General features: G+C 39.5%; 1 protein-coding gene across 2 annotated transcripts in view; it reads right to left on the bottom strand.

Annotated features, from left to right (window-relative positions):
- Positions 1-14,872, bottom strand: part of Poc5 (POC5 centriolar protein) — a 34,428-nt gene that overhangs the window by 14,275 nt on the left and 5,281 nt on the right. The window contains exons 4-9 of one of the 2 annotated variants that reach the window (XM_060385596.1): positions 13,649-13,766; positions 11,211-11,276; positions 8,893-9,065; positions 6,827-7,003; positions 5,348-5,452; positions 632-811 (exon numbers count right to left, since the gene is read on the bottom strand). In XM_060385596.1, coding sequence (XP_060241579.1) covers positions 632-811; positions 5,348-5,452; positions 6,827-7,003; positions 8,893-9,065; positions 11,211-11,276; positions 13,649-13,766 — 819 coding nt within the window. The remainder of the gene's footprint in view (positions 1-631; positions 812-5,347; positions 5,453-6,826; positions 7,004-8,892; positions 9,066-11,210; positions 11,277-13,648; positions 13,767-14,872) is intronic. The other variant, XM_060385597.1, reaches the window with a different exon arrangement.

Below are 14,872 nucleotides of genomic sequence, written 5' to 3'. Positions count from 1 at the left end.
GGTACATGTGTTTATGTGTGTGCGTGTGGAGGCCAGAGGTTAACCTGATGCTTCCTTCAGCTGCTGCCCATCTTGTTTCATAAGGAGGGTCTCTCACTGTGGTAGGGCTCACTGAGTTGGGTAGGCTGGCTGCAGTAGGCCCAGGGAGTGTCCTGTCTCTGCCTCCCCAGTGCTGGGATCACAAGAACACAGCGCTGGGCCCAGAGTTTTAAAAAAGAAGTAGACTCTTGGAATTGAACTTGGTTCTCATGCTCATAAGGTAAGTAGTTTATTGACTGAGACATCTCTCTAGCTCTATAAAGCTTATTTTTAAAACTAGTGTTTGTTAAAGAATGATTTTTTTTCCTTATATGATTTCAAGAGGCCATTTGCATTCTAAATGTCTATTTTTCCCTCCAAATGATCCAAATGATTCCCTAACGAAATGCTAGTTCTGCTATTGAAAATCAGAGAAAAATAATTTATTACTTTATATGAAACTTACATAGGAGCATAGTTTACTTAAATTAATAAAGATAAATACCTCTAAACTTTTCTTTTTGGCTACATATAAACACTTAACACCAAGCAAAGATAACGGTGAGTCTATACATTTCTTTTAACGTACAAAGTAAAATTGAAAGCAGCCTACCATAGCAAGTTTGGTTTCATAATCGTTGGTGATCTGCACACAGACTTCTTCAGCCCTTGCCTGGCACGCCCGTTCCACCATCTCTTTCCACTGCCGCTGCACCACAGAACGCCAGCCTTTCCACACTTTCTTCAGCAAAGTTCTCTGAAAGTACTGGTCAGCCAGTTTACCTTCATAAACCTGAACAAAAGCAATGTACAGAAAAACAACCTCAGAACCACAAGGGCTGGTGAGTGTATGGTAGAGGAAAAAAAATAACTCGGTGGTAAGTGCATGAATGTTGTCACTAATCCTGTACAATCGCCCTATTGCATGTGGGAAAACTGGCTTGGAGGTGTTTGGTAACCTGCTTGGCCACACAGGTAGGAGGGAGAAGACGGATTTGCCTGTCCTAGAGCCTGCAATCCTAGCCATCAATCACAGCTTAGCAGGCTTACCAAGGAGGAGAGAAAAACAAAACAAGAAACTTGTCACCTCAGTTACAGATCTGCACGGCCTTTTACCTGAAAGCAGGGACAAGAGAGTAACAGAAGGCTGGAAGGTAAACAGGCGGCGGCCATGGTTCAGGTGGCACTACTCTCCTTCTCTATTGGTGGAAACAGTTAGTGTGAACTTACACTGCCTTCCCTCGAAGAGCCATGCTGAGCAAAATAGGGAACATACACTACTTCTTTTTTTTTTAATTTTGTCAGTGAATGCTTTTGAAGTAGTTACACTTCTTCATTTCTTAAAATTAAGATGCTTTTTCACCTGACAAGGTGCTATCATTTTTGAAAATACACATTCTCATGTGTCACTTAATACATAATTTTTAAATTATGACATTAATTTTAGATAGTCTCATCTATTTTCTATGTGTCTACCTACCTGTCTGTCTCTCTATGGTGCATGCATGTTCACGGGGCATGCACACATGTGTGTGTGGATCAGAGGCTCACGCAGGCTATCTTCCTGTTTCTCCACTGTGTTTTGACACTGATTCAGCTGGGCTGGCCAGGGAGTTGTAGGGGCCTCCACTCTCCACAACCCCTCAGGGTGGCTGTGCCTGGCTTTGGTTCAAGTGCTGGGGCCCTCTTGCTTACGAAGCAGGCACATCACTGACTGAGCCATGTCCTCAACCCCTAGATAGCTTGTTTCGATGTGAAGTGTATTTGATTTACTTGGGTTAATACAAGGTAATTTTAAAGAAGATGCATGATAACATTTTTTTCCTCAAGCACTGATCTTTTTTTTTTTTAAATTTTATTTTTTTCTTATCAGTTACATTTTATTAACTCTGTATCCCAGCCATGTCCCTATCCCTCATTCCCTCCCAGTCCCTCCCTCCCTCCCTCATCTCCACCATGCCCCTTTCCAAGTCCACTGATGGGGGGGGACCTCCTCCCCATTCATCTGATCCTGTTTTATCAGGTATCTTCAGGACTGGCTGCAAAGCCCTCCTCTGTGGCCTAACAGGACTGCTCCTCCCTTGGGGGGTGGGGAGGCCAAAGAGCCAGTCATTGAGTTCCTGTTAGAAATAGTCCTTGTTCCCCTCACTTTGGGAAACCAATTGGTTACTGAGCTACCACAGGCTACATCTGAGTGGAGGTTCTAGGTTATATCCATACATGGTCCTTGGTTGAATGTCAGTCTCAGAAAAGACCCTGTGCCCAGATATATTTGGTCCTTGTGGAGCTCCTATCCTTTCCCCATCAGACTAACTCCCCTTCTTTCTTATGATTCCCTGTACTCTGCCAAAGGTTTGGTCATGAGTCTTTGCTTTGAAAACACTGCTAGTTAGAGTCTTTCAGATGCGCTCAGTAGACTCCTGTCATACGTTCAATGCACATCTCATCTGTCTTTCTAAATGAGGATTGATCATCTTACCCCATGTCCGCTCAATTGATTATCTTTTTTAGGTGTATAGATTTCATTATGTTTATCATATCTTATAGGTCTATATAAGTGAGTATATACCATGTTTGTCTTTCTCCTTCTGGGATATTTCACTCAGAATGATCTTTTCTAGATCCCACCATTTGCCTGCAAATTTCATGATTTCCTCCTTTTTGATTGCTGAGTAGTATTCCATTGTGTAGAAATACCACAATTTCTGTACCCATTCTTCCGTTGATGGACATCTGGGTTGTTTCCAGGTTTTGGCTATTAGAAGCCATATTTATCACCCTGCACAAAACTAAATTCAAAGTGGATCAAGGACCTCAACATAAAACCAGATACTCTAAATCAATTGGAAAAAAAAGTAGGGAACAGCCTAGAACTCATTGGCACAGGAGACAACTTCCTGAACAGAACACCAACAGCACAGGCTCTAAGAGCAACAATCAATAAATGGGACCTCATGAAACTGAAAAGCTTCTGTAAAGCAAAGCTTTACACTGTCATCAAAACAAAACGACTGCCTACAGATTGGGAAAGAATCTTCACTAACCCTTTATCTGACAGAGGACTAATATCCAGTATATACAAAGAACTAAAGAAGCTGAAAAGCAGCAAACCAAGTAATCCAATTAAAAAATGGGGAACAGAGCTAAACAGAGAATGCTCGACAGAGGAATATCGAATGGCAGAGAAACACTTAAAGAAATGCTCATCCTCATTAGCCATCAGGGAAATGCAAATCAAAACGACCCTGAGATATCACCTTACACCCATCAGAATGGCCAAGATGAAAAACTCAAGCGACAACACATGCTGGAGAGGTTGTGGAGAAAGGGGAACCCTTCTCCACTGCTGGTGGGAATGTAAACTGGTACAACCACTCTGGAAAGCGATCTGGTGCTTTCTAAGACAATTAGGAATAGTGCTTCCTCAAGACCCAGCTATACCACTGCTAGGTATATACCCAAAGTTTGCTCAAGTACACAAAAGGGATACTTGTTCAACCATGTTTATAGCAGCTTTATTTGTAATAGCCAGAACCTGGAAGCATTATCTCTTAAGACGACTCCGGGCAATGTGAACATATATGGAATACACATCTCTATAATCATTTCCTTTAATCAGATGATTTTACATCCTGTCTTTTTTTTTTTTTCTTTTTCTTTAATTATTTTTGGTTTTTGAGACAGGGTTTCTCTGTGTAGCCTTGGCTGTCCTGGACTCACTTTGTAGACCAGGCTGGCCTCAAACTCACAAAGATCTGCCTTCCTCTGCCTCCCAGAGTTCTGGAATTACAGGCATGTACCATCATCCCTGGCTTCATCCTGTCTTTTTAATGACATATAAACACTCATACATTCCTACATTTTAAATAAGGTTATTTTAAATTATGTGTATAGATGTGTCTGTGTGCATGAGTGCAGGCGTGGTGGATTCCCCTGAAGTTGGAATTACAGGTCATGATCCACTTGGTGTGGGAACTGGGAACTTAGGTACTTTGCAAGAGCAGCATACACTCTTAACTGCTAGGCCTTCTTTCCAGCCCCACTTTTCTCCTTGTAACAGTATTTTGTATGTGTTACAGACAAAAGACAAAGGCTTGCTATGCATGCTAAGGAGGACACTCAATTCACTCCTCTTGCCTCAGCCTTGCAATTGCTGATTACAGGGCATACAAACATGCCTGGCCTTATTGCAGGATATTTGACCCTGAGACTGTGAACTGTAAAAACCCATTTCTAATTGTGGTGTGGCTTAGTCTTTGATCCTAGAGCTTTCTGTTTACTGTAAACAAATACTTATGATGAGGCTCAGCCCTAGAACACTTTAATCCAAGAGCTTTCTATAAACAGGATTAAATAAAGTCAACCCAGGTCAAGAGGTAGAGTGAGCAAATATCTGAGAGGAATTAAACAGAAAGGAAGAGCACTGAGTTGAGGGGTATTTGTCTTAGTGTGGAGAAGGAAGAGCAACTTTTTTCCTTCTGGGATGTGAGCTGAGTAGGAAAGTCAGCTGGGTGCTTTCTCTGCCTCTCTGAGCTAGGAGGCTTAGGGTTTCACCCCAGACGCTGGCTCCCAAGTTTTTATTGGTGAAACTGAATGACTGGGATTTTCTTTCTCTATAACAACATGGCCTCAGTAATGTAGTTTATCAGTTCACTGTTTTTGATACACTGGCCCAGCATTTACTCAATGAAAGTAAGGACACTCAGGTATAAATTTGTAAAAACCTATGTAATATAACCATCTTTAATTCCCATATTAAGTCTACAACAAACACCACCTGCATATTTTATGCATAAATAATAATGTTTATGAAGAGATTGTACTTGGTATTGCATTTCTTTTGGAGCCAGTGTTTTGCTATGTAGCTCAGGATGGGCGTATACACTGGCTCCTGCTGCAGCTTCCTGAGTAGTAAGAATACACACACATGTTGCTCATATGTGTGAGAGGAAGAAACAACACAGAAGGCAAATGACCTGCTTAGGCTATAAACTCTTTTTCCAAATAACTGCTTCCAAGGCCAAGTCTCTTAAGGAGTTTCATTGCCACGGTTTTTATGAGTTAGGGACAATCCTTATTAAACTACTATGAAGCAGCAAATGGCTTTTCTGTCATAATATATCCATCCTATGTTAATACAATCTGAGAGGTATTTTTCTAAACTGCATCAAAATCAATTTCCTTTGAAATCAGAGCAGCATTACAACTCAACATATATTGACTCATTAGAAAACAAATCTTTGAGTTTAACAAGAGTTCTACCAGTCACCCTGAAGTCTTTCTAATTGGAAGTGTAGTATCTGACAATGGTCGTCTTTTTTATACTTACATCCTGTCTTGATTTGACATGTCCAATTCTCCAGTGGAAGAAGGTTTTCATTAACTCTGTCCTTTCCTTGTGCTTGCCAATGGCATGAGACAAGCTGGAAATCACCTGTAAACGGTAATTAGCCCAGTTACTGTGCTGCTATGACAGCGGCAACTGATTGTGCAAAGGGTACAAACGTTTCATTCTGTCTTAACCTAGATGGTGCCTGGCTGCTTAGTCTGTTCATTTTTAGAAAGTGGTCTCCGCATGCAAAGATCCTACAGAGAATAACTGTGATGACTGTTTATTCAGGTGTCATTGGTTTGTCTTTCTTTTTTTCTTTTCTTTTGCTTTTTGAAACATTGTCTTACTATGTAGCTTAGGATGGTTCCTATTTTATGTTTTTTCCCCTTTGAGACAAGAGTTTGCTGAGTTTCCTTGCCTCCACCTCTTAAATAGAGATTACAGGTGTACCATGCGCAGCCTTGCATTCTAAGTTATCTGCTACATTCTGTATCTTAAGCTGGATGATTACATATAGCCATCCATTTTATTCGTATTTATAAGTAGAACACAAGCATATTCACTTTGCACGATCAGAAAAATCAGAACAGTTCTGAAGATAATAGAAAAAAAAATGACGTTTCAAGCAAAGCAAAGCAAACTACATAAAATGTTTGATTTTATGCTATACCAGTAAAGAGCAAGAGCAATGTACATCTGAAAAACATCATCTTGCCTGCTGTGTGGCCTATGTTTACAATTCCAGAAGTTGGGAGACAGTCAGGAGGACTTTCAGTCGAGAGTCCAGCCTGGGATACACATTGAGTTGGAGGCCAGCCTAGTCTACACAGTGAGACCAGACTCTGTCTCAAAAGGTAAGGCAATAACAAACGCTTTTCCTTTGACTCAATAAACACTTAAGTGCTGCTTCTTGAGCCTTCTGTGAACTCTAGCACATTCTTATCCATAAATAGATGTGATACACTCACTACCCACTATTTTGCTTAATGTGTGATGAGGAGGAAAAAAACAAAACAAAACAAAACAAAAAAACCCTCATATGGATTTGAACTGTATCCTCAGCTTTTTAAGAAGCAAAGAGGCCATGAAAGGTACTCTCTGTGTTTTTCTCCATCAATGAACAAATGCATCTCACTGATAGGGTTTGAGATGCTTATTGTCAGCCAAAAGGCTGGTTAAGAACATAGGTAATGCTGGCTCCTTGATGTAAATGAATTATAAAAATGATCGGGAAGAAAAACCTAGTATGTCTACACTGAGCAGGCTCTAAGATCATCAGGAAGCACTAAAGCCAGAGCTCAAGGGAAACACCTACTACACCCATGTCTAAGAGGAATAAGCCCTACAGCTGTGTGCTTAGTTTTTCCGAGCATTTTCTTTGTCTTACAGAAGCAGAATAACCATTAGTTCTCAGAACTATATTTCCGCTGAGACATCTGCTGAGTCTCACTTTAAGGAAGACATAGAAAAGAGGACCTCATCCTTTCTTCCGATGGAAATTTCAAAGGCTTTCTGCAGCTCCCTCAAGTCAGCAATCTCGTTCGACAGCTGCTTTACAATCGCCTCATGTTTTTCCTTTTCTTTTTTCATCTCCATTCGGTGCCAATCGATCATATTAAGTCTCCACTTACTCAGTTCAGATAAAATGTTTGACTGAAAAGGAAACATACTGACTATACATCATTTGTTCTCTCAAATCACTTTTAAAATTAAACTGAAAATAAGAAACATCAAAAAGATCAGGTCAACACATGGGCTGTTAAAAAAAATCACAAGACACTAACAAATGATGCAAGTTCAACAGCTATGGCTCTTCACAGATCATCAACCATACCAAGGGAATTAGTTTTTTCCCATTTATGTTATTTTGTATGAACTCTTATGACATAAAAAAAAAAAAAATCAGATTTCATTCACAAAATTCCTTTGTGTTGTCACAGACGTAAATGCTCATACTAAAATAGATTAGATGGAGCTGGAGAGATGGCTCAGCAGTTGAGAGCACTGGCTGCTTTTCTAGAGGAGGCAGGTTCAATTCCCAGCACCCATATGGTGGCTAGCTATCTCAAACTATAGTCCTATACAATCTGATACCCTCTTCTGTCTTCCAAGGGCACTGCCAGCAGGTGCTGCACTTACACAGATGCAGGCAAAACATCCCTACACCTAAGATTAAAGAAATAAAATCTCAAAAATGAAAAAGGAATCCGGTGAAGAAATGTAGGAGTGTGGAGCTAGGCTGAGGCATAATGGATGGCTGATTGGAGGTGGTGCTTGTGGCAGTTCAAACTATGGAACTGAAGTTTTCCCCAAAACCACTTATCACAATGGTTACCTTCTAACAAAGTGCTTAGTCCTTTCACACTACTGACTGGCGTGAATAAAAAACTAAGCAATCACTGATGACCTAGAAACAGCAAAAAACTCCAATAACAAATACGGCTAACTGAGCACATAATAGGTTGAATAGCTGGCTATACAATACTGCAACAGAATTCTATTATTAGCAATGAAACCTGTTCCAGAAACTGCTGCCAGAGCGAATTTCTAAAGTTCAAAGTTTCAAATAACAGGAAAATGTAAACATCATAAGATTCACATGAACATAATTTTCCAAGTATATTAATAAATAACTATATGCTTCAGAATTAATTTTTTCCATTTTTAGAATAGATCATATTATTTTAAAACATATTTGTTTTTAATTATGTGTAAATCTCCGTATGGGTATGTGACTACGAGCGCAAGTGCCCATGGGACCCGCGGTTTGCGATGTTCTGGAGCTAGAGCTCCAGTAGGTTGTGATGGACTGACATGGTGCTGGGAACTGAACTCCAGTCCTTTCTCTGCAAAAGCATTCTTGCTCTTAACCACTGAGCCATCTCTCCAGTCCCCTCCAATTAAAAACAATAGCAAATCATGACATTTCTATAATACTGTTTTATTGATAGGCTATTAACATTGACAAATAAAAATATTTTTATAGATTAATCAAACATACATTGTGGCTGCTATAAAATTAGTTAACATTCATAATGTTTAGTCCTCCCATCCCAGCTTCCTAGATAGCTGGGACCCTAGGAATGTGGCCCTCCTAAGGCCCTATCTGTCATCATTAGATCTGAAGAGGCTAAAATTGTGTCAATCATCACTGTAGGCCATCAGGAAGCTCTTTAGAACACACCAGAAATGTGGTGGATGACACAGTATCCTAGCAACTCCTTTAAACCTTGCAACTCAACGTATGGTTTAGAAACCAGCAATACTACCTAAGTACACCATAGAAATATTCCATCTTTGGCCCTAAAACATATTACCAACTCACAGTTTAACAAGACAGAGGCAGCTCATACATGCACTGAAGACTGAGAAGCTTAAGTCTAAAACACTGGGTGGGTCATCCCTAGAACCCAGAGATTTAGGTTTTTGCTTGTTTTCTTGAAAAATGAAAAAACAATAAACAAACAAACAAAAGGAAAACACAGGGAGAGTAGGCTCAGGTGTCAGATTTAAAGAACACTGCAATGGAGCAACTGTAGTACCTTCAGACCTGAACTCCAGAGGTCAAGTACATTCTCCATTTTCTGAAGATTTTCCTCAGAATCAAGGTAAGAAGAACTAGAGGCCAGTGAGGGAGAGTCACCTAAAAGGTGTGAATCAAAAAAATCCATGACTTGTTGAGAAGGCTTCCTGGGTGACAAGACTGGTGAGAACCCTAGAAACAAAGCAAAACAATCAAACAGCGGCCAGGTCAAATGTGAACTTCTCTAACTGGCAAAGGAATAGCAATAGGCTACAAGATGTCAACTCTGGAGGCCAAGAAAAACAGAGCAATTACTCTTGAAGTATGTACATTTCATGTGGGTACTTCTGATATTAGTACTGTCACCGCCTGGGGGTTGACAGGTACGGGATGCCTCCTACACCCCTTCCATCTCTCACAAACAATTGTCATGGCAAACAAGGATGTGTCATATGTCCTGGTCCAGCCTGAACTGAGTGTGATCAACCACACCATCACATTAACATTAACAAAATGACTTTTATGCTTCTGTGAGAAAAAAAATGTTTAAGGGTTGGCTCTCAATACATGCCTAAGAGGTAGGTATTTTCTTGACCTTAAGAGAAAACTGAGGCGAAGAGGGTTAACTGATCACAGTGAGGGTGTTGCATATAGGCTGCTATTGTAATATATATATGTTACAATAGCATATATATATGTATATATATAGGTATATATAGTATATATATAGTATATTGTATATAGACTACTACTGTTGTATATAGACTACTATTTAAATTCAACTCAGGAGCTAGCTTTAACATTGCAGTTGTATATAATCACTAACGCTTTACATTCAATGCTGGTACTGGCCTTAACATTCTAAGATTTCACAATACAAAGGGGCTAGCTTACTTAGTTCATCGCATACTGTTAGCCTCCAACATGTTGATGAGAAATTTGTATACCAATCTATATGTATGTACATATAAACACAACTCTCATCACTTGTCCTTACCCAGTGAGGTGGGGGAGAGCCAGAGCCAGAAAGCCTGGCTAAAAACCCTAAAATAGAAGTTAATATTCTACCACAGATTTGCTGGAATTGGACACCACTCACCACTATTTCTCATGTATGCCACATTAACTATGGGAATTCTAATAACTAAGACTGAAGGACTCTCATCTCTTTCTTGCAGAATAATCAAGGACAGCATTACTAGAGAATTTATTTTTTTAAAAGCAAATCTTTCCAGAACTCCTTGCAAGAAGGAAAATTATCCCCTAAATTGAAAATCTGCTAAGCAACATATAGGGTTTGGGATGGCTATATTTGAGATATTACGTACACATTCTTCTGAGGATGCCCAAAGAAGTCAAGGAACGAGGCAAAAAAAAAAAAAAAAAAAGTGCACACAAATTCTTTTACTGGGTTCTACCAAGTAAAGAGGCAAAAAGCTTCTTGTCTCAGTGTCCTAAGTAGGAGGATTACAAGTATATTCCACCATATCTAATAGGCTCTGTAGTTTTTTTGTTGTTGTTGTTGAGAAAAATATATATTCACTGTTTATAAAATAGAATCATAAAACTTAAGAGCTTGAAAGATCATCTGCAACGATATTGCTCAAGACTCTTACAGGAAAAGAAATCTAAAGGAATGCATTTCTTACAAAATATCTTAAATGCTTCCCCATTAGATAATGCTACGTTCCAGAGAAAGGAAAGTATCCCATGTCTATTTCCTACATCTATACCAAGTCGAGGAAAAAGTCTGAAGCAGGTTCTAGCATGCTTCAAAATCCCTTCTTCGCCATTAACCTCTCTTTGCACATTTCTCACTTCACACATGACTGCAACAACATTAGATAAGCTGGTAATTTTGTTTTCATTAGTTGCTTTTGCTGTTGCTTTCTAACTGCAGCAAGTATACATTACTTTTATGTTGTATTCAGTAACTGATTCATTTTAAGATAAACTCAAGCTAAAAGTGAACATTTTATCAAGTGGTATAAATATATAACACAAATCATTACATTGGTAGATATGTATGTCTGCAAGTTGGGGAGCAGTACATTGGTTTATGTTTAGGAAGAACTTATGAATTGACCAAACTACCTAATGTCTCACTTAATCTTTAAAAATAGCTGCCTTTTAAAGGCATTGTTGTAAAGAACGCCACGCAATGTAGTTATTAAGTGATCTTAGCTGTACAATTTTGGAATCTTGTGAAATTAGTTTAAATATTATCACTTAAACTAGCAACAATAGCATTTAAAAAGTCTGGTTATCAAGTAATATGCTGACATTATTCCTGTTAGTACACTTATAACTAATGAAACGAAGGGAAAGTCATCCCACCTGATTTTGAATTTAAATCGTATCCTTTTCCAATTTCCATTGCAGCTTCTCTTACAGGGTTATTTCCTGCCAAAAAAGTTTTTAGAATTAAACTTAACTACTTAAAAGAAAATGTGTGCAAGCACTGTTCAAGACAATAGCTTCACTGTGACATTTTCATGTACACAGGTAACATATATAACCTTTTGTTACGTATGCTCCTCTGGCCTTCTTTTTAAATAGTGCCTTTCTACTTTTATGTCTTAAATATTCCATACATGTTTTTCACATGTCTAAGGCTGGCTTGTTTTGGTTAACTTGATAATTCCCAGATTCTATTAACTTTTCTGCGAACAACATGATTTTGTTTTTTGTGGCTGAATAACATTCCACTGTTCTTTAACCATTTACTGGTAAAGAGCACTAGACTGACTTGATGCCATGGCCACTGTGAACAGTGCTGCAATAAACACGGGTGTGCAGATATTGGATGCTAGCTCTGGTTGCCTTGTATATCCAAGGACATAGAGTTGTGCCATATGATAGCTCTACTTTAAGTTATTTTTTAAGATTTTATAAACTTCATTAAAAAACCTTGCAAATAAAATCACACACCAAAAATAACTGGACCCAAAGTCTACACAACACAATATAGTTAGAACCGGCCCTCAGAGTGAAAGCTGAGCAGCACGCGTTAAATCTGATGCTTTTTGCGTCAAATACACTTCATGCACTTATTTACTAGGGATCCCCCCAAATTCCTAACAGGGTAAGAAAGCTCAGGTCTATCAGTTTGAGAGGACTCTCCACACTGACTCTCTCAGCACCCGCCTAAGTCCACATTCTCACCAGCAGTGTGTAGAAGTCTATCTCTTATACTCTTAATTTCACCATATTTTTGTGTTCTAGATGACAGCTTTTCTGCTGGGGTGAGATGGGGATCTCAACATGGTTTTGACTTTTATATCACTGACTGATAAAGAGGTCAAGTATTTTTCACATATTTATTGCCCAATTGTACTTCTTTATTTGCTCAGTATCTATCTATCTGTCTGTCTGTCTGTCTATCTGCATATATTAAAATATGTATCTACAATATAAATGCATCGATAATATATGCACACACATCTGTAATACACTATAGAGGAGAGGGCGGGCGAGTCTGAGAGGGAGACTGTGTGCGTGAGGAGTGTGCATATGCACGGCATGTGTGCAGAGTTGCACTCCTATCCTGTTGTGACAGCTCTCTTTGTCGTTCACCGCTGTGCATGCCAGCAGCCTAGCCTCCGACCTTCTGCGGGTTCTTCCATCTCGCCTGCAGGAACACTATGAATACAGACTCACAATTTTGTACTGGCTTTACATGGGCTCTGGGATTTCAAACTCAAATCCTCAAGCTTACATGCAAGCACTTGGCCACTGAATTCTCTTTCCAGCCCTTGCCTGCTTATATTTATCAGTCTGCAGCACTTAAGTCTGGTCAGTAGGAATTGGATGTTAAGGTACTCAGTGTAACCAAAATATAACTGACACCCCTGGTGTTATAATGAGTAGACCCAAGGTTCCTATCTCTAAAAGGAAATGAAATTTAGGTAAAAACACTATGCCACAGTAAACCGTTTATCTGAAGTCATGGTTCTATGGTGCTAGCTACTGTTCAGCAGAGCAGCAGCCTGAAGACAGGAACATCGTGTGAGACTACTGCTGTGACTTAGTGGAAGCCAGGAGCTCTTTGCCTCTGTGTCAAGCCTGACAATCTAAGCCAGTCCCTGGAACACACAGTGGAAGGAAAGACCAGACTCCTGATGTCATGTGCATGCACAGACACAATGAATACAGAGAAAACAAGGGCGTGCCCACTCTGGGTTGTTTGAACTTGGACTTACTAAGAATAAAAAGGTAACAGGAGCTTGTGATCTGTCTCCTCCTTTAACCCCTCTGTTGAAGAACAACATGGCTTATACCAGATACTAAATCTCTTAACAGTCCACAAGCAGGTCCACTTTGTCCTGATAACTCACTACTCTCCATGCTCATGTGGATATTGTGACAGAGGGCCAGTATATGCTTCATAGAGCAACTTAAGGGATTCTGAAGGCAGGTAGGGAGCACATTTAAAATGGGCTTGAGCATTTAGTTTGCAAAACTCTAGCATAAAACTTCTGGATCAAGACCTGGGACATATTCCCTAGGAGACAAGTGCTAATATGTTGCTTTGATTTTGCTATTTTTCATAACGTTAGAAGTTAACTGAGGTTCAAATAAAAATCCAGCTATCAAGAGTCATGAACAACATAGTAAAATGTAAGGCAGGACCCATATTATATTGCTTTACACCATGAACTGGACAGAAATCGCTGATAGTAAGGGACATTTCCACAGTCATATCAGCATCACCAACAAACTCAGGATTCTTTAGTGGTGCTTTCACAACTGTATGTGATCTGGTTGAAGCATACCGGTAAGAGTAGGAAATCTATCTGGTACCACCTCTCCCTTGGGCTGAGATGGCTGTGCAGCACCGGGTTCTACATTTGGATTCACAACGGCATAGCGGAGCAGTTCTTCATACTCTTCCTAGGAGAAGCCAGTAATGGTGATGTGTTAAAACAGCTAAAGTGTTGCACCCAACCACTCGGGTTTTTGTTGTGTAAGAAATCTACTTAACCATGTCATAGTCACATACTTACCACAATACAGAAAAGTTTAGCTCTTATGCGAAGCATGAGTTCTTTGAATGCTTCTAGTATGACTTTTACATTTATAATTGAAAGTTTAAAGAGGTGACAGATGTTGGTGATTCAATACAACACTTTTTTTCTATCTCTCCTTACATTTCAGATCAATTTAACTGAAGGTGAGACAAGACATATTATGAAAAAGCTACCATTTTTTCCAAGTACTTAAATTGAGGCTCAGTTTGTATTTTCTCTCTCTCCTTCTTCCCTTTCACTCTTCCTCCCCTACTTCCCCTGACCCCTCTCTTTCTTTCTTGAGACAGGGTTTCCCTATATTCCCCAGGCTGGGACTTGCTGTTACTCCTCAGTCTTCCTGCCTAAGCCTCCTGATGCACTGCCACACAAGGTACAGGACTTTGCTGATATTCTGTAACTCAAAAGAAGCAAACTGGATACTCAAGCTTCTGAGAGACAGGCATTCTATTCCCCTAGTTTCAAGCCTGCACTCATTAAGGCAGCTTGCTTACTTTTATTGCCAGTAGAAGAAAATGTGACGGATTTGAGTTTATAAAATAAATCTGTATGATTGTAGCTCTGTTTTAGCATTGAAATTTTAAGTAAAACTGTAAAAGGGGTTTGTACTATTCTGTTTGAGAACTGTGAAATTTCAATATGAAAGTGGGTTGGTTTCAGTTTCAATCTGGATTCTATTTAACACAGATGCATATATGCATTAAGCATTAGGTGAAAGCAATACAAATATTTTTATGCAGTAATTACTGACATGGAAGAAGAGAAGTAAACAACCATGTAGTAATAGAAGAAAGTTGGCCAACAGAAAACCTTAACACCAGATGTAGGATAAAAGGGCAAAGGAAAAACACCCTGACCCTGACTTGACCCCAAACCCAAGACTAGGGTCAAAAACCAGAATCCTACCCACCAATGCCTGAGGTCGCCAAAGATCAGAACTGAAATCCCAGCAATTCTCACCCTGAAAATCTC

This window comes from Meriones unguiculatus, chromosome 6 (assembly GCF_030254825.1).
Source record: "Meriones unguiculatus strain TT.TT164.6M chromosome 6, Bangor_MerUng_6.1, whole genome shotgun sequence".
Classification (NCBI taxonomy): Eukaryota; Metazoa; Chordata; class Mammalia; order Rodentia; family Muridae; genus Meriones; species Meriones unguiculatus.
The sequence above is the reverse complement of the archived record's forward strand: the minus strand, read 5'-3'. Positions and strand labels throughout refer to the sequence as shown.